Genomic DNA, 27,851 nt, shown 5'->3' on the forward strand with positions numbered 1-27,851 from the left:
TACTCACACTGGTAGCACTAGGAAGCCATTAAGGTCTGTGTTTCAAACAGAGAAGGGATTGTTTGAAATAAAGGTGCTGCTTTTATTGAAACAAATGCATTCATAAACAAATTCTGCTCTCCTCTGGTTGTGTGCTTCAATTAGCATCTTATTAGAGACCTCAAGCAGGTGTTGGTTTTGACACGTAGTCTCCGATTTGAAAGAGGAAGCACTAATGAAGAGTGTTACTGTGATGGGAGAGCGTTATCACCATACATCCGTCCAGTGATGTTTTCTTGGTCTCTCATTTAAGAGATATTTGCATATGTTTGCTAATCCAGCATTTCAAATCAATTCCCCCCTTTTTTGTGGGAAGAACAGCATCCAAGCAGTCATTCACTGATTTTTTTCCCAAAGAAATCATCAACAAGAATTGATCAACAGCTCCGTCTACATCTCATTTCATCTCAGATCTGAATATCTCTAGGAATCTCTGCTCTACTTTATGCTGTAAGAAGCTATTGTTTTATATTATTTTTGATCGCAAGATTAAAGTATTCCCAAAACTCAGATAGCTAGATGATTATGATTGCATGTAAAAAATAAAAAGCAGCATTTACACTCCCAGTCAACTCTGTCAAGAAAATCATGAAATTTGACAAGCATTTTAGAGCATTTGTTAGCAAATTTCTGATGCACATTAAAATTTGTGCAATTAAACTTCGGAAAACCTTCCAAATGTGACAAAACGGTGCTTGCATTTGTGCTTGAAGTGATCTTATATACTCATTAGTGCTTGACCATTTTTTAATTCCTAAAAATGGCTGATGTGAGATTTTGAAGATGACACAAGTTCTGTTACAATAGTGTTTTTTTTGTTTGTTTTTTTTGTTTTTTGCAGGGATGTTGTTTCGAACAACTTTTCGAAGTTTTGTGTACAACTTCAGGTCTCGCGTCCTTCGCTCTTCTGCATTCGGCCTGAGCTCCTCGTTTTCTCAGACAAACACAGCATATGTTTGTTTTAAATTAGAGATGCACACAGGGAGCGAGGGGTGCGCGGTCGCTTTTCTCTTTGTCTCGGCCTCTAAATCCACGAGCAGCTGCCGGCTGCAGGGTCTGCTGGGAGTTTCAGAGAGAGCCGTGCGCTTTCTCCCATCGGCCTGTGCCAAGGTGGCATTACGCAAGCCGCGGCGACTGCGACCCAGACTTAACAACACGGTTGCCATGACTAGCTTGATGGGATACTGAACTTTGCCTCGGTGGTGGATAGGAACTTGTCAAACTGGCAAATTGTGCACCACCGGACTGGACTGCATGCTCTCACTCACTCTCTCTCTCTCTCTCTCTCTCTCTCGTTCTGCCACCAGCTCCCTCCTCTCTTTCCCCTCCCTTTCAGCGCTTCAAGCTAACGTATTGGCTGAGCTACAGGCATCTTGTTGCCAAATAGGTGGGCCCTACTCGTGTTGGCAAAGACTCAGGCAATGGTTAAGGAAAGAACGCGGAGAGGACGAGAGAGAGCGATCGAGAGAGAGAGTTGGAGAGAAAAGGAGTAAAAAAAGCAGCAGCACTTGGGTTTGCCAGCGGTCCTGCGAGCTCGTCCAACATTGATTCGGTTCTCTTTTTTTTTTCTTGCCCGTATTCTGTGCTTTGCATTAGCCAGCCCCCCCACCCCACCCCACCCGCCCCCCTTCGTCGCAGGAGTGTGCATGCATGTGTACGCGTGTGCCTGCGTTATGTGTGTGCCGCGCTCTCTGAGTTTTTTGCCGGATCCAAAGATCTAAGAAAACAATCATTGCGCTTGCCAAGGATTTTTTTTCCGGCATTGTTTAGATTTTTTGTTTTGTTTTGTAATTTGGAAAGCGAACGCATTTATTTTAAGCCCGGTTGCTTTCCTAGTTGTTTTTTTTTCTTGTGTGCACACCTTTATTTTATTTCTTTTTGTCTTCTTTTTTTTTCTTTTTTTTTTTTGCAGCATTTTTTTTAATAACCAATTTTACCTGGAACCTCAAAGCAAAAGAAAAATTACTGATCTTGAAATTAACTTCTTTCCGCCAGCAATTGGAGTGTCTCCAGTCTTCTTTCCTTTTTACCCAAGTTTTTGTTTTTTTTTAGTCGCCAATTCTTCATCTTTGCCAAGCCAGCAGCTGCTGTTTCGGCGTGAGTGGCAAAGAACTGGTGCGGGTGGATTTTTTTTTCCCGTCCTGAACGGCGTGCCAAATTTATGATGAGAGTGCAAAATGGTAACTACCAGCCTTTCTCTCTCTTTCTGCTCCTGTCTTCAGTGTGTGCTTTTCACAGTGCTATCTGCCTTCTCGATTGTTGAAATGTGAACATGTCTGGATTTTTGCACGACAGCAGCCCGCAGAAAGGATTTGATGGCAGGTCTTGAAGGGACGCAGTTTAACCGCGGTCTTGTTGTGGCGAGAGTTGGCAGAGAGGGTCTGGGGCACGGCGGCCCTGGCACTGGGGCACCGTGGCGCGGTTTAGGCTTTGTCACAGAGCGTTGTGTGGTGAAGGTATTATTGGAGAGCTGAATGAGTCTTCCGTTGCCGTGGGGATCGCCAAGCTTTTCTTGGCCTGACTTGAGCTAAAGAAGCTGCTTTCTGTGAATTGCAGAATCCCGGAATTCCTGCACAGCCGCTGAGATCTTTAAACTGTGTGAAAAAGAGCCTTGTTTAGCTTTCAATTTGCGTTTACTTTCATTTAATTTAAAGTCTTTGTATTTGTGTAGGATAATTGTGTCTGAAATTAAGGGGATTTTGCTTTATGCATGCTTCTGTTGTGAAAAATGAAAATAATGTTCTCATAATGGCTTTCAATATACATTCTATTCAGTCTTAATTTGTGGATTTTACTGATTTATTTTTATGTTTGCTCAGCATTGAAAGAAATGCCAGAATTAGATACTAAAAGCAGAAAATTGGCATTACAATTCATAACAATCAAATGGCTTTAATGGAATGTAATGATAAATGGAGACTAAATAGAATGTAAGAATGTATTATTTCAATTGAAAATAATATTTTTTCCAAGTTGGACTAAATTGATTTCTACACTGTTAAAAATAATCTGTATTTTTAGTTGTTTTCCAGTAAAAATATCCCTAAACAAGATAAATGTACTTGAGGAACAACATTTTTTTAAGATAAGACCTGTTTCCAGTAAGAATATTCTGAATTAAGTTCATTTTTTCCTCATGTTTACCTCATTGGCATGCATTCAGACCTAATTCAGCATGCCTTCTCTTTTATTTGTACTATTTTAGATATTTTTAATGCAAAAGCAAGACGAAATTGTTATTTGCAGATGAGTAAATGTGATTGCATGCAATGCATCCTTTTCCAAAGTTCTCAAACATGAATTTTTCTGAAATTAGTTTTTTTTTTAATCCAACAGGATGAATTTCATCCCTTCATCGAGGCTTTGCTGCCACACGTCCGTGCATTCTCCTACACCTGGTTCAATCTCCAGGCCCGCAAGCGCAAGTACTTCAAGAAGCATGAGAAGCGCATGACGAAGGATGAGGAGCGCGCCGTCAAAGACGAACTCCTGGGCGAGAAGCCCGAGATCAAGCAGAAGTGGGCGTCCCGTCTGCTCGCCAAGCTCCGCAAAGACATCCGGCCGGAGTTCCGTGAGGACTTTGTGCTCACCATCACGGGGAAGAAGCCGCCGTGCTGCGTGCTGTCCAACCCCGACCAGAAGGGCAAGATCCGCCGCATCGACTGCCTGCGGCAAGCAGACAAGGTCTGGCGCCTGGACCTGGTGATGGTTATCCTGTTCAAGGGAAGCCCGCTGGAGAGCACGGACGGAGAGAGACTGGTCAAGTCCCCGCAGTGCTCCAACCACGGCCTCTGCGTGCAGCCGCACCACATCGGAGTGTCCGTGAAAGAACTGGACCTGTATCTGGCCTACTTTGTCCACTCGCCAGGTGAGTCACAGTCACACACACACACATACACACACACACACACACACATACACTGAAATGCGCCGCTGCGTAACCCGGTTCAGGAAACACAGTCCGATTCAGTTCCGGGCTGTATTCCAGAAATGTACTTGAATGCAAATATATGCAAATACAGGCTTTGTTGTGTTCATTTCTTTGTTGTTATTTGTGTGAATGTGATAACTTTGTGAAACTTTATGGAGTGTGTGTGAAATTGTACATTTTTTTACTTTTTGTGTGTGTGTGTGAATTGGTTTCTAGGTTATGTTCGCTGTAGAGTGTATAGCATAATGCACCCATACCTTTGATAGTTGTGTGTGTGTGTGTATTAATGTCAGATTGTGTATTGTGGCGGTGACAGCTGGCCTGCTCCCAGCTGGTGTAAAGGCCAGACACACACACACACACACACACACACACACACACACACTGGTTAGTTACACTAATGCCTTTAAATAAACACACAAATAATCAGAACGATCACATTTTCTTAGACAGAGAATGTACTTTCGATTTACACTCTTAATTTATGTATTTTATTTAGTTATTTATTTTTGTTTTGCTCAGCATTGAAATGTCAAAATTAGATATTAAAATCAGAACATTAATATTAAAAATCCCAACAATGAAATGACTTTCACGCAACTTGATGATAAAGGCAGATTAAATAGAACATAAGTTCATAAAACGTAAAATATGTTTTTATTCCAGATTTGCAGAAATAATATATATTTATATATAAATTATATTTCTATTTTTTATTATTATTATCATCAATTATAATAATATAATAAACAAGATAATTGCTAGGATTTTATTTCTAAATGCTTAATGTCTTATGCACCTCTACTACAACAATAATTTCTTTATTTAATATGTATTTTTATTCAATTAAAATATATGTATATTTTTTAAATGTGTTGTTGTTATTATTAACAGTAATAGTAATAAATAACTAAATGTCAAGTATTATTTCTGAACACTTAACATAAAGCTTTCTGCAACTGTTACAATAATACTAGTTTGTTAATTTAATATGGATTTTAATAAAAAATCTGTAAGTATTTATTTATTTATTGTCATTTTAGAATTGTGTTTGTGGTTTTGTTGCAGCTACAAGTATTTTTTGTCAGATGCACTGTATGCTGGTCACTATATTGGCAGCAGTTCTTTGGAAAACACAGAAAGAGATGCTCACAAACGGCGCAATATTATATTTGCAGCTATTTACAGGCAGCTCAGTTATTTAGCTATTATCTGTGCACTCAGAATATGTGAACAGGCAACATTTGACGGCGGTTTTCGCCTTTGTTGTGACACAGAGCCATAATTCTCTTTGTTGGCAGGGCCTCCGAAAGAGATTTTGTTGCCCATGCCGAGTTTCCCTTTCGCTCCGTGTGGAACTCAGCGTCAGTTAGCCGGTTCACCATGCCGTTCTTTTCCTGTTTAACGGTATGCCAGGACTCAGATTACCTCCTGCTGACCAGGCCGAATCTCCTGTCTTAATCCGGACGCTATTAAAGCGGCCCAATGGCTCATTGTTCCGGCCACATCCGCTTTACCATATTGAGGGAATATTACAGCAACGTTTGTTCATTTCCCTTAAACACTGACAGACCCTGTTTTACGCAGTCTGTATTTTGCGAAGATTATTCTCAAAGCAAACATTTGCATTTATGTTTCGACTGCAGTTTTAAACGGCGAGCGCCTGCCAAAAGCCAACTTAGATCACTTCTGCTTTTGCTGTCTCTGAAAATCAGCGTTTACATTTCGGCTCCAGCGTCTGAACAACTACACATACTGTAATATTTGCACGCTGTAGATCAGGAGGCACAATTTATGTATAATTTACTCTCCAGGTCTGACTGTTTAGTGGTTTATTGACGACGGCGTAATTACGCTCGGTCTTCTCGCCGCACGCCGGCTGTATTAATGATGATGATTAATGGGGGTTTTTGATGAGCACCTCTCATCGGTCGTCTCGTGCCGCTCCAGAAAAAAAGTTATTTTTCTTCTGCGTTTGTCAGAATGATGGATGTTTTCTCCTGGGTTAGTCATCTCTGGAGCTCGCCACGTCATAAGGCTTCCATTATTGCGCAGTCATGATAAAAACATGTGCCTGCTCTCATCTCTAATCGAGCTGTGTCCAGCTCAGACAGCCGATAAAATGCCGGCCGCGGTGCCAAGTTCTGTAGTCAGGCGACGGCTATACAGCTCTGTGTTGTAAAGGAGAGAGAGAGGGCCAGACGCTGAAAAGAGGGGAACTAATGGTGGCCTTTTCCTTTGAGAAAAGGAAATGGATGTACATGGTCGAACGACAAAAGACTCTTAAAGTGCGGTCAAGCATTAAATCACTTGTTTCACAACGAATCATCTATTCAGGATGGTTTCCAGAGCTTTCAAAGGTGTTGGAGATATCAGATAGGTGTTGCGATTTTCTAGCGGGAGTTTAAAAATAAAGATGGATTTTGTGCTGTGGGTGTTTAATGAGCTGCAGACTTTACATTATTTTCTGCATTATGTTTTTTTTTTTAGCCGAGCGGTTGCATCTCTTCAGAAGTGACAAAAGCAATGAGACTGCTTGCCGTTAGGCCTTTGGGCAGCAGCGTACCTTCTTGGCTGGTAATCGAGGTGATTCCCGCTGCTCCAGGCTTTGAGGCCCGTACCCTGACCGACAGCAGACAGTCACCCACATTGACTGCTGACACGCCGCTCTAGTCACCTTCACATTTGATTTGGAGCTGGGTGTACTTTTGACTCTCTTTCAGTAATGTGAAGGTGTTGCTTGGATCGCACTCAGGAAGCTGGCTTTCCTGTGTTTATTGTGTTTGTGAGAGAGAGTTTGTTTAATTACAGGTGCTGGAAAAATATTAGTCCGTTTGGATTTAGCTTTTACTTTTTGGCTGTTTTTAAAAATATGACTTCAGAATATTTTGAAACCTGTGTGTTATAGCTCATTTGTATAGAAATGTTAAATCTGAGTATCTGCTTCAGTGATGGCAGGAAAAAATATTTATTAATAAATCAACACTTTTTTCTTTTTTTTTTTAAGTAATGTTTTTTTTATATAAATGTAAATTTCATAATGAAAAATGTAATACATTTTTTTTATTAGTTTTTAAACAAATATATTCATAATTTCACAATTAAATTGAACACATTACACATTTTTGTTAAATAAGTGTAAATGAATTTGTATGGGTATTTAATCATCTTTTGTTTTAACAGCAAATTTCTGATACTGTATTTTATATTTTGAATTTATAATACTGAAGGGTTTAAATTACTTGTATATTGTATATTGATAATATGCTAATTCTAACTATTTTAATATATTATAGTTATGTTTGCTTATTTAATGTGTGTAAGTGAAATATACAAATTATAATTTCCTTAAAGATATTTACATTCATTCACTTAATAGTTATTATATGCAGTGTGTGATAAACACACAGCATATCAGACAAGATAAACATATTTATTTATTAATTTGAAGAAAATAAGTTGGAAAATGCATGGCAAATGCAGAAGAAGTGTGTGTTTGAAAAGCATTTTATTTGAGCTGTTTTTCCTCTAATATTCAAACATTAGTGTAGCACAATCTCGTCACCGTGAAAAAAGTCAAAAACAGCAGAATTCAGAAGATAACTGAATGAGAAGAAAACGGCGCAGCTGAAATGGAAAAACAGGATTGACTTTGGCTGGGCTCTGTTTTTTTTTTTAAGGCCTTTCGTTTGGAGGAAACGGGCAAATAAAACCTACAGAGGTAAACCAAAATGCCCCATATACTGCACACATAAACATAGAAACAAACAGAAATAATGTTAACCAGCGATATGAATATTCTCTGGCAATTTTTAAGGAGATTATATCAACAATAACCACACCAAAAGAATCCCCCTCCTCCTGATCAACTATTAATTATTAGTAATGTTATTATTTACATTGTTGCATTTGTTAAAACGCAGAATAGAACAGCGGGCAGAGAATAAAGACGGTGCAAAATGCCAAAATGGAAACAAAAGCCGGTCTGCGAAGGGAACTTCGACTGGTGTGTGTGTTTGGCACTGCGGCACGGATCTCAGCTTTTCAAATTACACCACACACTCTGCCAACATCCCTCTCTCTTTCCCAGCCTCTCCTTCCATTTAACCCGCTTTTTCAGGCCTTTTCCTCTGAACACGTCCTCCCTCTCTCGCCATCTTAACACCTACGTCAAAGTGCCGATGGGAAAAACAAGCCTTTACCTCGCTCGCAATTCCATACAGAAATATACACTCGCACTCTTTCGGAGGAAAACACGCTTTTTTTTTCTTTCTTTTTTTTTTTTGAGCAATTTTCTTTTTTAATGATTCAGAAATTGGCCACAGCGAACGATCCATACGCTGGGAAAGGGCGCGTTCCAAATCAAAATGGAGAGTTTGGCAGCGCTGACTTTGGCTGCCGGGCTTCTGTCTGTGATGTTAGATGTAAAAGAATTTAAATACGGGTCTGATAGATCATCCAGCTAATCATGTTTAAGTACATATATTTTTACACAAAATCACCCTTTAGGCGTCTGACCCGAGTGGTCAAACTGTCGCCAGCTGAATGAAAGTTTCTTTAACTTCCAAAGTGTGTCAGGAGAACCGGCTGAAGGCGGCATTAGCGCATGACACTATTGACAGCCGGCTTTTACCTGAAGAGTGTCACAGAGTTTGACAAGCCCTCATAGGAATGTGTGTTTGCACTGTGACGTTATTTCTACATGGGTGTGTACGGCGCACTATGACTAACACGCCGGACAGGCTAATAGCGGCAGTCAGACTGAGCGAATAATGATTGGAAAATGAGGGCTATTATTGAACTAGAGTAAACAGCACAGGACTCTGGTGAAAAGACCTCATTCACCACAGCGCTGGAGTGCAGCGGCTTTCTTCTCCTCAGGGGTCCTCCTGCCGCTCTCAGAATCCGCCTTTTGTTCGCCACAGAGACAGACAGAGAGAGAGAGAGGGGACGGAGCCCGTGCCGGTCTAACGAGACCTTCGTTTTGTTGTCGATGAAGCCGTTTCAGTACTGCAACAGTAGACACACACTGACTGCCCATGGGGCACTGACAGTAAAAACTACTTTTTGCTGCTATCATGGTTTTTTCAGTACCTTTGTAATGCAGTACATTTATAAGCTGCTGATTTGCAGAACTTTACCATGGTACATTAAAGGAACTGTACAGTGATGGTAATACCATGGTAGTTTTATGCAACTTTTTAGAGCTACTGCTTTTTCTCTTACAGAAATGTACCATGTTTTATTTTACAGAAATACAGCTGATATGGATTTTCCATATGCTAACAAAAAATACTATGGAACTACAGTGTTTTTTTGTTTTTAACAGTACTACAGTGATATTAGTAAAAGCTTGACATGGTAGTTTGTTTTCCCTTACGATAATTTAACATGGTAAAATAACAAAGTACAATGGTAGTACCATGTTCATATTACAGACACTTGCTTTGTCATAACATAGTGCCATTATAATAAATTTGTGACCTGCTGATTTGTACTTCTCTTACAAAATTTATATAAACAAAAAATACTATGGAACTACCACGTGTTTTTGTGTGTGTGTGTGTGTGTGTGTTTGTATTTATGTTTCTTTTTTTTTTTTTTTGGACAAAGTACCATGGTGATATAGTAAAAATCTGAACTGTTAGTTTTCCCTTACAAAAATTTAACATGGTATAAAAGCAAAAAGTTCAGTGGTGTATTTTTCTGTTCCGTTCTGTTCTGTTGTTTTTTTTGTGTGTGTGTTTTTTTTAATAACATATTTACAGACATTTTACTGTTAAAATATACACTAAATGTATGACCTGCTAATTTGTATTTCCCTCACAATATATATATATATATATATATATATATATATATATATATATATATATATATATATATATATATATATATTATATAAATATATATATATTATATAAATACTAAGGTATTACCTTTTTTTTTTTTTTTTTTTTGACATGGTACCATGGTGATATAGTAAATATTTGACCTGCTTTGTTTTCCCATACATAATTTATTATAATAACAAAAAAGTACACATTTTTAAATATTTATTAATTTAGCATTTTTTATCCAAGTGTCTCTACATAGTACTGTTGCAATATAATAGATTTATTAGCTTTCTTACTGAAAATTACTCTGGAAGTACAGTGATGGGATCAGATGATTGACATGGTACTGTTTGTTGTTTTTTTCTTACGAAGAAAATTACATTTCTGAAAGGTAAGTGCAAATCAGCAGCAAATCTGCCATGTTTTCAACATGATTATATGGTGATACAGTACATTTATTTTCTTTACAAACATTTCCCATGCTTTGTGTGTGTGTGTGTGTGATTACATTTCCATAAAAAAGTTTTTATAATCTTTGTTGCGGTAAACAAATTAGTGGTTGTTTCAGAAATTTCTCACACAATGCTTCAGGGGTCTTTGGCACTGTATGTGAATGATAATGTATGGATGTTTGCTTGGAGCAGCACGTGAGCAGGTTTCTGTCTGTGTGGAAGTGCTCGCTTGTGTGTGTGTGTGTGTGTGTGTGTGTGTGTGTGTGTGTGTAAATACACGTGAGCTAGAGAAAAAATGCATCAGAGCAGCTCAGGGACGCAGAGTGTAAACTAGGTGCTAATGCCTCCTTTTGCCTGTTTTGTCAGTGCAAACCGTTCTAATTAATGGGAATGGAATAAATAAATTAAGCGGCTACGTCTCTCCACAGCTGAGCAGCGAGAGAGAGCGAAAGAGAGAGAGCAGCTGTGAATTTCTCTTCCTGTTCCACTTATCATGTTATGACCTATTAGCCCAGGCTTTGATGCAGAGGCTTTTATCTACACACACACAAAAGCAGCTTTATTCTGTCGGATTGATGAGGTATTCATGTAACTAATAAAATCATTTTCCTCCAGATTTGAATTCATTGTGCATGTAATTGACTTTGCAGAGAGTGCACTAAAATATATGCAAGTAAAGTGCCACTGCTGGTTACTGGTGTTTGCTAAGTCAAGCATTATTACTAAGGCTAAAGGAATATTTTCATTTTTGGGTGAACTTCATTGAAAACTTTGTCCTTACCTTCAGGCCATCCAAGATGTGAAGTTTGCTTCTTCATCCGAACATATTTGGAGAAATTTAGCATTACATCAATTGCTCACCAGTGGATCCTCTGCAGTGAATGGGTGCCATCAGAACGAGTGTCCAAACAACTAATAAAAACATCACAATAATCCACAAATAATTCTCATGATGTGAAAAGCTGTGTGTCCTCTGTAATATTGCTTTCTCTAGTGAAAAAGCCATTTCGTCTGAATCAGGAGAGAAATATGCACAGATCATTCCAAAACAGATCTAAACCAATATATTAGTGAATGTTGATGTGAGAGGACACCTGTGGAAACCTTATAATGCATTATGGACTTGTATTTTGGCCAGAAGCGACAATTTAAAACTAAAATGGTGGCTTTTATTTTTGCAAATATGTAGCATTTCACTTCACAAGTTGTTAATTGATGGGCTGGAGTGGTGCGGCACCCATTCACTGCAGAGGATCCATTGGTGAACAAGTGATATAATGATAAATTTCTCTAAATCTGTTCTGATGAAGAAACACGCTCCTCTACATCTTGGATGTAACACTAAGTATTAAACTTTGTGTTTTTGTTGTGGTATAGTTTATGTTGGGAATGCCTCTGTGCTGTCCCATAATCCCTTGCAACATGCACAACCTGTACAGACCCCTGTTTACTCTGATACATCTTCCCGTTCCAGTCTTTGCCTCTCTCTCTCTCTGTCTTGCGCGCACACACACACACACACACACACAGGACAGCCAGTGCAGGTGCAGTGATTAGAGCAGATTTATTGTAGTCTCTTGCTCTCATTTAGTCTAATTTTATAGAGCCGCTTTAATTACAGTGCAGTCCTGAATCTCTGAACCTTACCTGCGCTGATGATAATGCCCCATTCACTCGCTCTCTGCCTTTCCCCGTCTCTCAGGAGGAGATTTTAAATACATCATAAGGTACATTAAAGGAATTATTCACCCAATCGTATAATCACCGCTTATTTTTTCTTTCTTCCATGAAACACAAAATGACATGTTAGGCAGAATGTTCAAGCTGCTCTTTTCTGTACCATTAAAAGTGAAAGATGATTTATTCTGTTAAGCAAAAAAATTACCATTACTGGAATACTGAATTTACTTTTGGAATTGCTAAAACATTTATTGTTTATTATTATTAACAAAACTACTTTAAAAACTACTAAAAATGGTTTTTGAACTCATGCTAGCAGTTTAAAGTTTAGTAAATTGTACTTTTCTCTGACTAAAGTAGCATCCAGTTTTAGACTTCAAAATGGCATTTGAGTTTATTTTAGTTGCCATTGTTTTTGTTTTCTTGGGATCATAAGAATTAATATAAATTCAACCATTCACCGCATTATTTGTGGCAGCTTACACTGTTGTCTTATTTCTGACATTTTAAAAAAATAAAAAGAAAATAAAAAAGCCTTCAGTTGGAAGGCTAGAACCACAATTGATTAATTGAAAAGTAATAAAAACAAAATTACTAAAATTTTAGCTAAAATTAAAATGAAAACAGAAAATACATTACAAAAATCCATCTGAGCATATCCTCCTGAGATTGTAGAGCAACTACACCGTTTCCTTTCATTTTATCAGTCGTTTTTCTCCTCTCATCTGTTTTTCTCTTCAGTCGACATCATCCCCTGTGACTCTTTGAACCAGAGATACAAGAAGTTGTGTTGGTGCCTGTGTGTGTGTGTGTATTCTGTATACTGTATGTGCACATGTGCTTCAGAGTGCGAGACTAGGCCACAACAAGCAGCATCTGCAGATAGCACATATGGGCAAAATCATCACAGACCCCCACACACACACGTCTCAGAGCAGCTGAACCCACTTCACACCTGATGCTGGGGGTCTGTGTGTTCCCCGCTCTATTCCACAAACACAGATGGGACCCTGAACCCCCAGGATGGACCTCAGACCGGGGGCTCTCCTGGCTGTTGGTCCGGCGAGGCCGACTCTGATTGTGGGTGTGCAAGTGGTTTTGAAAGGCTGGCTTTGAATCCACAGATCTGTTACTGCTGCACATTGTGGGGGGTTTAGAAAGTTTAAGTCATACATACAGGTTGAATTTCAATTTAGTTTGAGCACAATTCTATTTTTGTTTTTTTTATGAATTTCCTATTGAAACGGTCATATTGAAGAGCTTGATGTTATATTTTTCTGTCGTTCTATCGTTCTATATTTCTATCAATCGTTCTAAATGCCATTCTATCTGTCTATAAGGTCTAACTGTATCCAATCTGTCAATCCAGTCAATCAACCAATCAATCAACCAATCAACCAATCAATCAATCAATCAATCAATCAACCAACCAACCAACCAACCAATCAATCCATCCAATCAGACCATCCAGCCCATTCAGCCATCCATCATCCATCCCTCCAATCAATCAATCAATCAATCAATCAATCAATCAATCAATCAATCAATCAATCAATCAATCAATCAATCAATCAATCCATCAATCCATCAATCAATCATTTCATTCACCCAACCAATCCATCCGCTCATCCATCCATCTATCCTTCCAATCAATCAATCAATCATTTCATCCACCCAAACAATCCATCCGCTCATCCATCCATCCTTCCAATCAATCAATCAATCAATCAATCAATCAATCAATCAATCAATCAATCAATCAATAATTTCATCCACCCAACCAATCCATCCGCTCATCCATCCATCCTTCCAATCAATCAATCAATCATTTCATTCACCCAAACAATCCATCCGCTCATCCATCCATCCTTCCAATCAATCAATCAATCAATCAATCAATCATTTCATCCACCCAAACAATCCATCCACTCATCCATCCATCCATCCTTTCAATCAATCAATAATTTCATCCACCCAACCAATCCATCCGCTCATCCATCCATCCATCCTTCCTATCAATCAATCAATAAATCAATCAATCATTTCATCCACCCATCCGCTCATCCATCCATCCATCCTTCCAATCAATCAATCAATAATTTCATCCACCCAAACAATCCATCCGCTCAACCATCCATCCTTCCAATCAATCAGTCAATCAATCATTTCATCCACCCAAACAATCCATCCGCTCATCCATCCATCCTTCCAATCAATCAATCGATCAACCAATCAATCAATCAATCAATCAATTTCGTCCACCCAAACAATCCATCCGCTCATCCATAAATCCATCCGTCCATCCACTCATCCACCCACCCATCTATCCATCCAACCCATCCATCCGACCAACCAACCAACCAACCACTCACCCATCCACCCACTTCTCCACCCAACCAATCCATTCATTCACCCATCCACCCACTCATTCATCCATTCATCCATCCATCTCTCCAAACAATCAAGCCATCCAGTCAATCCATCTACCCACTCATTCATCCATTCATCCATCCATCTCTCCAAACAATCAAGCCATCCAGTCAATCCATCTACCCACTCATTCATCCATTCATCCATCCATCTCTCCAAACAATCAAGCCATCCAGTCAATCCATCTACTCACTCATTCATCCATTCATCCATCCATCTCTCCAAACAATCAAGCCATCCAGTCAATCCATCTACTCACTCAGTCCATCCACCCAATTAGTCCATTCAGTCAATGCACCCAATAAATCCATCCATCCAACCCATCCATGTTGTTCTATGATTCTGTAGTTTTGTTCATCCTTCTTTGTTGTTCTATCTGCCTTTAAGGACTATAAACTCTTTTTCCTCACATTCCTCTTTATTACTAAGTCAACAACATACTGACCTGCACATTTATATTTATATTTTTTATCTTATCTTTTATTTTATTTTATTATTTAATTTTTTCTACTTTTCTTTTTCTTAATATTTGTATTCTTTATAATTGCACTGTCCTTGGAGCGGACCTGACCTACATTTCACTGCTGGTTATACTCTGTATAATTGTGTATGTGACAAATAAAAATCTTGAATCTTGAATAATGTAAGGACTCGATTGTTTGCTCAGAGTTTACTTGGAGTTGGGGTGGAGGAGCTTTGTCTGATGATGTGTTGAAAGTGAGGTATGCAGCCATTTGCGTCATGATTGAGTGGATTTTATAGAAATGCTTTTCCAGAACTTTGTTAGAACTTCTTTTGAATACTGAGAGATAAGATACACATCACAATTATGTAAAGCTGTACTGTCTATAGCTGTAAATAAATCAGTGAAAACAATGACACATTTGGCAGCCTGATGTGTTGTTTTAGTGAAATGATCTGCGCTTGTTTTAACACACTCTGGAAATGTTCATGTTGTATACATCATCTATTATATAACAAGAGCCTTTTTTATAGCAAGGCCTGTTCAGCATTATACGTTAAACTGAATTAAACCTTGCAGAAGTCGTCAGCAAAGATTTAAGATTCAAAGTGAGAGTCTGTGTTTATTCTAAGAGCAGCTCAACATAAATGTGTACACACACACACACACACACAAAGAGTAGATCTCTGCCTACTTTTGTGGTCAGATTTTAATCTGTGGTTTTGGCCCGAAGAATGCCTAATGGTATTGCTTTTCCTGTGTTTCTGTAGTTATTGTCTTTCATCAAATGTAAGTTTTGTATTACCTTAAAGTCCTACACTATATTGCCAAAAGTATTGGGTCGCCCCCTTCTAATGAACATGCTTGACTACTTTAGTAATTTCTATGAGTACAAATCTTAATGTCTAAGCATATAATGGTATTCTAGGGAATTGTGTGCTTCTAATTTTATAGCAACAGTTTGGACAGAACCCTTTTCCATTCTAACATGACAGTGCCTCTGTGTATAAGACACGGTTCATAAAGACATGATTGATTCAGTCAGTGTGGAAGAACTTGACTGGTCTGCAGAAAGCCATGTCCTGATCCAGCTGAACTCCTCTGGTGTGACTTTAAATGCAGACCTTGAGCCAAAAACTCATCACCAAACATTCACATGATTGATGCCTTAATCAATCATGTGAATGTTGAGTTTTTATTGTGGTTGTCCTAAAAACAGCTGTGAAGGGCCTCGTACCGCTGCTGGCCTGTGATTATTTAGCGAACGCAGCCACAGAATTTACCTTTATATAAACTGTGACATCATGGTTCAGTTTTTGATGCTGACTTGTGATAGGGCACAGTTTAATGTTGCAGAAACGTTCTCACAGTTACAGTTTGAGAAAATAAAGAAGCTTTTGTTCACTTGCTCACTTCGTGGTTGACTTACTTTCATTTTTGAGGGGGAAAACCTCTAATTTGCCCACAGGTGACACACAAAACCAAAGTAACTCGAGCAAAGTCTGCGTCTACGTGTTCTTTTGGGGTAATTTGATAGCCAAATGCAACACAGTCTCAAATTACACATTTTTCCGGTTATCGAATCACTCTAAAAGTTTTCGAACCTCGTTTTCTCTCTCCTTCTCACATTTTACAGTACATTTCTCTCACTTTACCTCTCTTTTTCCTCACTCGTTCACTCACTCTCTCTCTCTCTTTCCGCTCATTTTCTGCTCTCTCTCTGAGGAGTTGTCCTGGTTAGACCTCCGCTCGAAACGCTCAGCAACACAGAGGCTCTTTGTGGTTGCTTTCACAAGGTGTTTGTGAGAAAAAGCAGGATTTCGCTCCTGTACTCTCCTTTCCATGCTTTTTTTTTCATTCTGTCTCTCTGTGGTTTTCTCAGTAAACACTCGTGTCCTACACATGCAGTTCATGATATCAAGACAAAGCTGCTGAATCTCACTGCGAGCAGGCCAGATTAAATGCACGCTTTCGCTTGAAATTCACTCTCTTCAGGGTTTGTCTTCTGCTTGACTTGGCTGTCTCCACCCAGGCTTGATTTGAATGCTCTTTAACACGCGCACACACACACACACACACACACACACACACACACACACAGATGTGCATACATGCATTTAGAGGTCAGCTGCAGCGGATGTGGCCGTGACCATGGTGACATTTCTGAGGAAGACATCTGTTCGTGGACTATGCGTGTTCTCTTTAGGAAGAGTATCTGCGTGATCTTGCATATTCACACGTTAAAGGAAAAGTTCACCAAAAATGTAAATTATCCTCATTTATTCATCCTCATGTCATTCCAAATCACTGACTTTCTTCTCTTGAACATAAACAACAGAAGAAGATATTTTCAAGAAATCTTTCAGTGTTTTTTGCCCGTACAATAAAAGTCAAAGAGGTTCAGTGTTTTGGACCCCATCGGCAAAATATATTCTTTTGTGTTCTGTAGAAGAAAAAGTCATTTGGAATAACATGAGGGTTACTAAATGATGACACAGTTTTTATTTTGGGCTGAATTAGTATATTAATTCAGTATATTAGGGGGTGTTCATTAAGAGAGAGTTTTGTCCACGACTCCACGTATTGAGATATGATTATAGTTTTTATTAATATTTTAAATGTTTTTAATCATTCAGTTATTTTCATAATTTCTATTTCTTAGTTTTAGTAATTTTTGTTGTGTTTTTGTCAGTTTTAGTAGGTGTTTATTTATTTTTACACACTTATTTAAGTTTTAGAGAGTTATTGTAGTACATCTAAATTAAAATGATAAATGCTGCTTTGGAAACTAGCTGGAAAAAAACAAAACAATTTACGTGTTTTTTAACAATTTAACTTTTTTTTTTGTTTGTTTGTTTGTTTTCAGCTAATGATCACTTAATTTCAAGTGCCTTTTTTAAAATTTAGTTTCAGTTTTAAATTAACTATAATAATAAGTGTTATTTGGACTGTATGTGCTGTATGTGTTGTTTTAGCACCCGATTCTCTGAATGAATTATTGAATTCAGGTGCAAACACGTTTGTGAATATGGCACAAGCTTCATTTGCATAGATTTCTGCTGAAAAGAATGACAATACTCATGGCACAATGCTATTTAGGTGTATTTTACGATTGTTTATAATGGATTGTGGGTAGTTGGTGAACAAGATGTGGAGTTTTGCACTAAAATACCCTGCGGCATGCTCTTTTGAGCTAATTTACCACAGAATGTCCATAAATTTGTGATGTCTGATGTTTTCCAATGAAATTAGAGGTTGATGAGTTATTTACTGGCCCAGAGAAGAAATTGTTTTGCAACAATTGCCCGTTTGTAGGTCAGTAGACATAATAGAGTTCTCAATTGAATGTCATTTAAGTATTAACTTTCTTCCTAAAATTCCTTTTGAAGAAATTAAAATTGAAGCAAATGAGGCCATTGTTGCTGTAGAGTTAGAGTATAAAGCTAGATAATTAAAGTGAATAGTAGCTCAGACAACGAACTGATGAAAAAAATCATATTGAGATTTCTTACCTTTGATGACAGATTTTGGCACTGCATGCAGGCGAATCTGTGCACAGTTTGAAATCCTTTCTAAAACTCAAATGTGAAGACAAATGTGAGAAATGTGAAAAACCCTCTAAGCAGTCTCCTAAAAATCTCAATTTGCTCTCTATTTAAAACAGTTAAACTATAAAGAGATCTCATTTGTGATTTGTGAACTACACTAACTAGAGAACCATTAAACTTATACAATGTGAAAAACATTTACTGAAGTTGTAAATAAAACAAAAATTATTGAAGTGTGTTTTACAGGAAAATACTAGAGTAAATGTATCTATTAAAATCACCAAAGTCTACATTGAGACATTTTTAGTGTGCAAGATATTGGTTTCAGTACAAAAAGTTACGTTAAAATAAAATATTAATCTACAAAAAGGTACAAAGTCAATCACAAAAAAAGCCACAACACTAAAATCAAGCATCAAGGCATTCAATTTGATCAGTTATATATTCATAAGTGTCATTTAAGCACACTGCAACATCGATACTAGTCCACATTCAAAAATAAAAAAACAAACCAATAAAACATTTAATTCATGGGGATGAACACAGAAACTAGCCTCATTATCTCATTACTAGCCTCTTTTTAAATGGATGTCAACTTACTTATATTCTCTTAAGGCTGGAGTACACTACACGATTTTCCACCTAACAATAATATGAAATCTTTCAAAATGACAGCACTGTAAAACCACAGACCAGCAATAAACTGTAAATTTATAACATTATGGAGTTAAAAGTACAATCCAGTAAAGCCTGTGAAGTAATATGTTAGCTTAGCACACAATCTTGTACAGCTAGTCAGCTAACTGTGTTGTGTAGCATCTGCGCTATGTTGCTAAAACTGTATTTTGGATCTAATTATTTCCCACACCCAAGTTCCAGGTTATAATATGCAAAAGTCTGAACATTAATCTCTTAATTTTACAGTTTACACTTACCCAAAATAAAGGCTTAAACAGCTAAAAAATGCACATTTAAAGAGCTCCTCTTTCGATGAAAGTTTTTAGACAGCTTTCAAAATGGCCGCCAGACAGAGTGAACATATGATATTACTTCATATGTCCATATCTCAGTGTGAAATTATCTGATTGACTTGAAATTGCAGGAGGTATATAGTAACAAACACATCAATTGGTTAAGACATCAAGTAGGATAATACATAATTTTTTCTTTTTATAATCTGAGCTCAAACATGGAGGTGTGCTTAATGGGTACGTTTACCCTATTTTAGTCTTTGTACTTAAATATTTAACATTTAATTTGCCATTTCTTGTAATTGTGAAATTTATTAGCAATTTATGAGGGGAAAATTGTTTCTAGATCAAATTTATTTTAGTGTTGAAGTGTTTATTTGCATAAACTTTCTTGTTATGGTCAGTTTTATCTTGTTTTGGTGAAGCAGCTGTTTAAAGAGAATCTTGCTGAGCAAGTTGATTAAAATATTTAATAAATTTAGTTAAAAGGCAGTGCTTATAGATAAGAAAATTCAACAACACTGTAAAAATGTTGTTTTTTAAAATTGTAAATAAAACAAGGATTACTAGTGTACAAGAAAATACCATTTCAGTCTTTCTACTTCAAAACATAATGTTTAATTCAATGCCATTTCTTTTTAAATAATTGTGAAATTTTGCGATTTCTGAGTGAAAATTGTTTCTACGCCAAATGTTCTTCATGTTTATAGCGAGTTAGCTGAATAATAAAATATATGCATTAATAGCACACAGATTTGCCCTCGAGGTTTATTACCACAATACTGCAAAAACACGTTATGTATGTACAGGGCTGCATGCCTGCTGTGTGTTTGCTAAATGCATGTGTCTGTGCTGCACTGTGTGTCATTTTTGACACATCCAAACATACTGACACATTTACATTTACATTTATTCATTTAGCCGACGATTTTATCCAAAGCGACTTACAATTGCTATATATGTCAGAGGTCGCACGCCTCTGGAGCAACTAGGGGTTAAGTGTCTTGCTCAGGGACACATTGGTGTCTCACAGTGGATTCGAACCCGGGTCTCTCACACCAAAGGCATGTGTCTTATCCACTGCGCCATCACCACCCCTACACCACCCCTGACACATCTATAAAGACACACAGATGCATGCGGGCAGAAACACACACTTGTGCTCCTCCAGCCCTGTCATTAGTGCGGCTTTCATGTGGTCTAAGGGTGGTACAGAGACCACTCATTATTCTCTTTTACAAGCACTGTTACTGTCTTCCTCCAGCTCTCTCTCTTTCTCTCTCTCTCCATCAGTGTTGAAATGTAAGACTCTTAGTGACTTTATATGAGTAAAACTGTTCTGCCCTCACACATGCAGGTCGCGTTCTGAAGTGAAACACAAGCATGGCCTCGGGCTTTTGTTCTCCATGCGGTGACAGCGGCCGACACAAGCCGTGTTTGTGTTGAGATGATGTCAGAGCCGCGTGACCCCGTGGCCTACTGTGTTGTATATTTGGCCTTAAGCCTCTCGTCATGCTCCACATAAATAAAGAAGCGGTCGGTGTCTGCAGTTAAGAGCTCAACATGGGAAAGTGCATGCTGCTGCCAGCCGCTGTGTTTTCCTTTTCTGATTTACAGTCTCTACATTGTGTTTATTAAACACTGAAATTTATTTTTGTTGCTGAACTACACTATAAAAACAGTAGAATGAATTGTGGTTTTTCTGAGAGGATAGATAGATGGATGAATAATGGATTAAAAAATAATGTAACCTTATAACTGCATGATGGCCTTATATAGAGTAAGAAATTAAAAGTCGTTTATTAAAAATGAACTTAATATACTATAATTCATGTATATTTACTCTGTGCTAACTACAAAAAATATTTATTTTAAATAGATATACACTACAATAACTACAAAAAATATTTATTTTAAATAGATATACACTACAATAACTACAAAAAATAAAAACACATATTTGTATTTATTTTGAATATATAGGTGTGTTGTTTTATTATAGCTATAATAATAAATAATAATTATATTATTATGAGTACTTTTTGTTAAACATTTTGTCTGGGTTTGGTTTGTAAGTCAGTTACCTGTAAAGACTGAATGTTCTGATGAATTTTAGAAATCAGACAGAATAAAAAAAAAAAAAACTGTTATAATGTCAAATTGAAAAATGGCGCTAACCACGCTTAACGAATTTACAATGTCAAACATTTTATTTATTGTATGTATTAAGAATTAACAAGCATTGATCTGGACACCCCTAACGTACACATACAAGTTCAAACAGATACATAGAGTGATGTGTTGATGGATTATGGGAGGATTTCGTTGGATGGCAGGAGAGGGTGTGACTGTGTGCTAGTTCTAATGAGGACACGGGGCAGGTAAATCCAGTTTTGTGTTCTCAGCCCTTGGGCCCTGAATGTTCTCAGCAGGATCGGCCCTGTCTCACCTCCTCTATCTTCATCTGCTCAGGACAGCTGAGAGCTTGCTTGCTTTCTTGCTTTCTTATTGTTTTACTGTCTTGCTTTCTGTCGTCAAATAACATTTATCTCTGATGGTATTTGTTGGCATATTTTATTGGTGATTTCACATATATTAATGAAACTTAAGACTGGCAAACAGTTTTTGGTCTTTTCCATTCCAATAAATTTAAGATGGCTGCTGGGTGCACTGACTTGCTTGAGAAAGGGCTTTGATAGATCTTGATTCTAGATCTCTGCAGTTTGCTCCTCTTGGCCTTGTGTCCTTGTCTCAGGCCATTAGCGTGTGCCTGTAATTATCACAGCTAACTTTGTTAGATGCTAATTTTATTTTTGGTGGGAAACCCCATGACCAGTCTGAAGTAACTTCCCATCAAGCCACGACTCTATGCTTTTGTCATTGTTTAGACTTGGTTTCAATAGAAATGGTGCAAGAGTTTACATTTATAGATCACCTTTCTAGCATTGCAGTTTAGGCTCTTACAATTTTCTTGGAATCTCTCAGGTCTTGTGATTTTAGTATTTGCTCCAATGATATGCAACTGAAAACGGAAGTCAGGATAGCTACCAAAAGGATTGAATAACGCTCCTGGGATTGTCTAGTTAACAGCAAGTATGTTCGAAATTTGTGTGGCCCAGTCTGGAAATCATTTATTTAGTTATATCAATTAATGTGCCGATCAAAAAGAGCCCATTAGAGAAGCTTTCAATCAGTAAGGAGTCTCACAGCATCTCTGGAGCAGTAAGGGCCAGGAAGAGCGGTTGGTCTGGGCCTGGTGGGTCTCCTGAGGTCAGTGCTATATCGCTCACAAAGACATGCGGAATGCCGCGCCACCGCCAACACAAACACACACACGCACAGTACTGATGCTCCGCTAGACAGTCCGGCAGCTCGCTGGGTCTCGCTCTCACATGCACAACCATATCAGACTGATGGCCAGAGGGTCAGTGGAGACTCCTGGTGAGGTCAAAAAATGACACAGAAATGTGTATTGACCTTTAGCATCAACAGAAGCATGATTACATGACGTGAATATGTAAGTGCTTAAAAGTGTGTGCTATATATATATATATATATATATATATATATATATATATATATATATATATATATATATATATATATATATATATATATATATTTAAATGACATACTGTGTGTGTGTGTGTGTGTGTGTGTGTGTATATGTATGTGTATAATATATGTATATACACACATACACACACACACAGTATATACACACATAATACATAAAAAAAATTTCATAATTTTTGATTTTGAACCAAATTGAGCCATTTAATGTAGTGTAGTGTTGTTGAGAAAAGTTTATATGTATTTTATATGTGGACCTATTATATATTAAATTATAAATATAAACAATTTTTATTTATTTATATAAAAATTACATTACAATTAAAATCGTATTTTTGGATCAAAAATATCAAAGTGATATAAATGTCCTGAGGTCATAATGATGAATTCACATTAGAATATATGTATTTTAAAAACTGTATAATGCTTCTTTGCTTAATATTAAATATATGTTTAATAAGATATTTTTTATATAAAAAAGTTCAATTAAAATCATATTTTTGCATCAAAAATATCAAAGTGATGCAACTGCCCAGAGCACAGTATGTTAAAAAAAAGAAAGAAATTGGTGATTTTGCACAGCACAGTGGTTTATTGCGTGTGTAATTGTGCAGTTGTGAGTTCATCAATGCACCAAACTGCTCCAGAATCCCACAGACATGAGTTTAGTGCGGTTGAGAGCAGACTCCACATATTGTTGGTCTAAATGCCTGTGCAAAAGACCAAGAGCATGAAGGATCCATCTTCACATTTGCTATCAATTTAGGACCTGAAAATAAGCAGCAGCTCTCTCTCTCTCTCTCTCTCTCTCTCTTTCTCCTGTACAGGACCGAGATGAGGAATGTTTTTATATCAATGGGGAAAAAGGATTGCGAGGGGGAAGGTATAAAAATGGCGTGTAATAATAGCAGTCTTTCTCCAGATGTGTGGCAGAGATTCCGACCTCAGCGTGACCTGTAGTTTGATCAGCATCAGTCATCTGCCACCTGCTGACCATTTAGCACATGCACAGATAGCGTCACATGTAGAAATGTCCTGTGCATGATGTTATTTCACGTGTTCGAAAGCCAAATTCCAGGACACACACACACACACACACACACAACACACACTGTCATATTCATTTTTCAAGGCCGACTGCATTCGCCTGTTTTTTGCAGCATGTACGAGTAGAAGGATTCCCTTGGTTTTGCTGTGGTTTTGGGGCTGGAGTGTTTTTTGAAAAAGCTGTTAAATATGTTGAGTTTGATGCTAACTTTAATCTCATGTACTTCCTACCGGCGTTCCAATGGGGACTTTTAACATATGTGTAAGGACGACTTCCAGGTCAGAATTGTTCGGTTACACTTTATTTCGATAGTCCACTTTAGACATTCTAATAACTATAAGTAAATTTGTAACTACATGTCAACTAATTCTCATTCATTTGCAACTACATGTCTACTAACTCTCAGTAGGGTAGGTTGTGGATCCATCAAAATAAAGTGTTAGAAGATATCAAGCAGACAGTCTACTAATACTCTAATGACTGCTAGTTGACATGTAGTTGCAAAGTTACTTACTGTTAGTAGAATGTCTAAAGTGGACTATCGAAATAAAATGTTACCAATTGTTCCTTCACAACCAAAAAATAAATAAAAAATACAATATGGGATCATGTGACACTTAAGACTGGAGTAATGATGCTGAAAATTCAGCTTTGCATCACAGGAATACATTTAATTTGAAAAATGTTCAAACAGAAAAATGTCATTTAAACTGTGTAATTTTTTTCCTGTATTTTGATCAAATAAATGCAGCTTTGGTGAGAATTAGAAACTTGATTAATTTAAAAAGCATTAAAAAAATTCACCAACCCCAAACATTTTAATGTTATTGTACATTGAATGAAGGACTAAAGCTGTTTCTACAGACTAGTTTGTCATAGAAACTTAAGGAAATGTAAACAAAACTTTTTTTTCACATTGCTTTTATCTGTTCCAATGCAAACAAACAAATGAAATGGCTGTAATGTGATTCTTCAGATCATCGTTGAGATCCTTGCTAATGGCTGCATCTTCACACAACAATCTGTCATAACAGATCTTTTTGTGGACCTGGGATCCTCAGAGTGCAGTGTCGTGGTCCAAATGGAGAGAGAGACCAGATGTTTCTTTTGTTTAGATTTGAACTGGGCGGAAAAGAAGGGTGTAGGAGTCGATGGGCGGTCGGGTGTAAGGAAACCAAACCATTCACAGTTGATAGCACTGTTCTGTACGAGTCTCTGTGTGTGTGTGTGTGTGTGTGAAGCAGAGAACACATATGTGTCCTTTGTGAACACTGAATCTGAATGTACTGTATATGAGCATTTCAGCTCAGGTATATCACTGACAAACCTAGGGAAGGAACTAACTTAAAATTGCAGTTAAGGATACATGATATTGGTACCATCAACAGTCATCGGTCGATATTAGACACTTTGTCTATCATTATTGGACATGTATCAACAGATTTTAGGTATTTAATTGTACATACTAATTTTACCCTATTTCGTTTTTTTATTATTTTTATTGTAATATAATGCTCATTTATTTATTTTTTAAACTGTAGATTATGTTCTTATGCCTTATTAGTTCATTTTTACTATTTAAACAGTTGATTTTTTTTTAATTGATTATTTATTTTTCAAAGTAATTTTTATTTTATTTTTTATTTTAATATCATTAATTTTTCTGCTTTTCATAAATTTGCTTAAAATTAAATTTGATCATTTGTTGGCCAATCTGAAAATAATTAATGGCTTTTCCGGTAACAGACAGAGGTATTAATATTTCAATGTTTAAAAAATATTTTAATAGTCTATTACTTTATAGTCAGATTTTTTGTAAATCTTTAGTTTGTTATATTTGATCAAACTTTTCTGTTTATAAATGTGACCCTGGAGCACAAAACATAGTCATAGCAATCGCCAAAAATACATTGTATGGGTCAAAATTGTCGATTTTTCTTTTATACCAAAAATCATTGCTAAGGACTTAATTTGAACAATTTAAAAGGCAATTTTTTCAATATTTCGATTTTTTTTGCACCCTCAGATTTCAGATTTTCAAATAGTTGTATCTCGGCCAAATATTGTAGATCAGATCATGTATAAATTGCAGTTCATTATCAGTTGTCTGCCAGTGTGAAAATAACTCATGGCTTTTTCAGTAATGTACAAAATTATTATGAAATAATTCAATGTTTTAAAGATATTGTAATATTACTTCATCTTCTTTCCTTTTTTATAGTACATTTTAGTTAACTGTATTTGATCTAATTTTGCTGCTCATAAATATGTTTAAAATTGAATTTCGATATTGTCCATTCATCAACCAGTGTGGAAATAATTACTCATCGCACAGTGTGGAAATAATTAATGGCTTTTTTGTTAACAGCCAGTATTAATTAAATAACAGAATATTTTACTACATTTTTGTAGTTACACATTATTTGTAAATCTTTAGTTGACTGTATTTGAAAATTTTCTCCTGGTTTTAAATGAAAATGTAATTTTAATATTGTCCATCAATCAGTCATTGTTCAGTGTGGAAATAATTTTTTTTTTTTTGTTGTAATATTGATGCATAAGTAAGAATGTGGTAAATATTTAGTGGACTGTATTTAAGTAAATTCTGCTGTTCATAAATATGCTTTAATTCATATAGAGTGATAGATAAAAATGTATTATAAACATAATTGGTGCTATTTCATGGAAATGTATTTGTTAAAATGCTAAAATTGATCCTTATTATTTTTGTGTAAGATAAATATTGATCTGATGCTCATAGTTGCATTTGAATATCCCCTTCCTCAGATTACTTCAGTGTAGTCGTATTAGTAGTTTTTAGCATAGTTACTTTTTTAAAGAGTAAAATTACTTTATGCACACCCGCATGTGTGTTTGTGTGTTTAAATAATGCCATGCTGGCAGCCAATCATACTGTGTGTGTGCATGCCTGATTACCTAGGAGTTAAACTGCATTCATTACAGTCATCAGAGCCGTGGCTGCGACTCAAACCTAACTGCAGCATGGTTCCCGCTGATCCACATGCCAGCCATCCTGGCTCAGCCTCTGCGGCGGAAGGTGGTTCTGCGTGAGGAGAAACCCGAGCCTCCATGCGTGGAGTCTGAAACGTGCTGTTCAATCTCTCTGACAGGCTCATTACAGACAGAAATCACGGCTCGGCTTTATACCGGACATTTGGCTGCATTTATCCTGCTCTTTAAGTGCGTGTGGGCAATACCGCAGAGTCCTGTTCTTTTCTTGCAAGTCAATTCGTTCAGATGGGTCACTTAAATTTAACGGCTGAAAAAAAAAAAAAAAACATTTAATTGATTCTTTCAAAGCATCACTTGACCAGAAGTCCTGTTTTCCGTTTTTTAAAACGGTGAATTAAATGTAGTGGTCACTATTATTATTAGGGCCCAAGCACTGATGGTGCGAGGACCCTATTGGAATCGCTCTGTTTCTTCCTCTTCTCCAAAATGAATCACATTTTTAAGGGCCTAAACATGCTCAAACTCATTTAACTTTGCACACGCACCAGAAGTGGCAAACATTTCCTTATGGTAAGGTTTTCAGAAGTGGGTGGGACAAAATGGCTCAATAACGAAGTGCCCCTCGAGCTATGTTTCACATGCATGTACGAAATTCGCTAGTCCGAAACCCAACAGGAAGCCTGTTATTTAGAATTTTCTCTGCAAGTTTTGCACCGTTTTTGCCATTTTCAGGCATTGTATTTAAACAAACTCCTTGTGATTTAAACAGATCAACACCAAATTTGGTCAGTGTAATCTAAAGCCCTTTGCGACATTAAATTGCGAAGATTTAGAGTTTTTGTTGAAGGGTGTGTCCGTGGCGGCCTGATAAACTTCGATGTTTCACCATGAAATAGGAAGTTTTTA

The 27,851-nt window shown here is 37.1% G+C and overlaps 1 protein-coding gene across 12 annotated transcripts in view; it reads left to right on the forward strand.

Annotated features, from left to right (window-relative positions):
* The window catches only part of nfixb (nuclear factor I/Xb), a 210,890-nt gene that overhangs the window by 106,048 nt on the left and 76,991 nt on the right, over positions 1-27,851 (forward strand). For 9 of the 12 annotated variants that reach the window (XM_079397981.1, XM_079397985.1, XM_079397986.1 and 6 more), the window contains one exon: positions 3,376-3,907. In XM_079397981.1, the coding sequence (XP_079254107.1) occupies positions 3,376-3,907 (532 nt within the window). Of the gene's footprint in view, positions 1-1,496; positions 2,220-3,375; positions 3,908-27,851 lie in introns of those variants that run through there. The other 3 variants (XM_079397989.1, XM_079397984.1, XM_079397990.1) reach the window with 2 other exon arrangements.

This window comes from Barbus barbus (genome assembly GCF_936440315.1).
Source record: "Barbus barbus genome assembly, chromosome: 3".
NCBI lineage: Eukaryota > Metazoa > Chordata > Actinopteri > Cypriniformes > Cyprinidae > Barbus > Barbus barbus.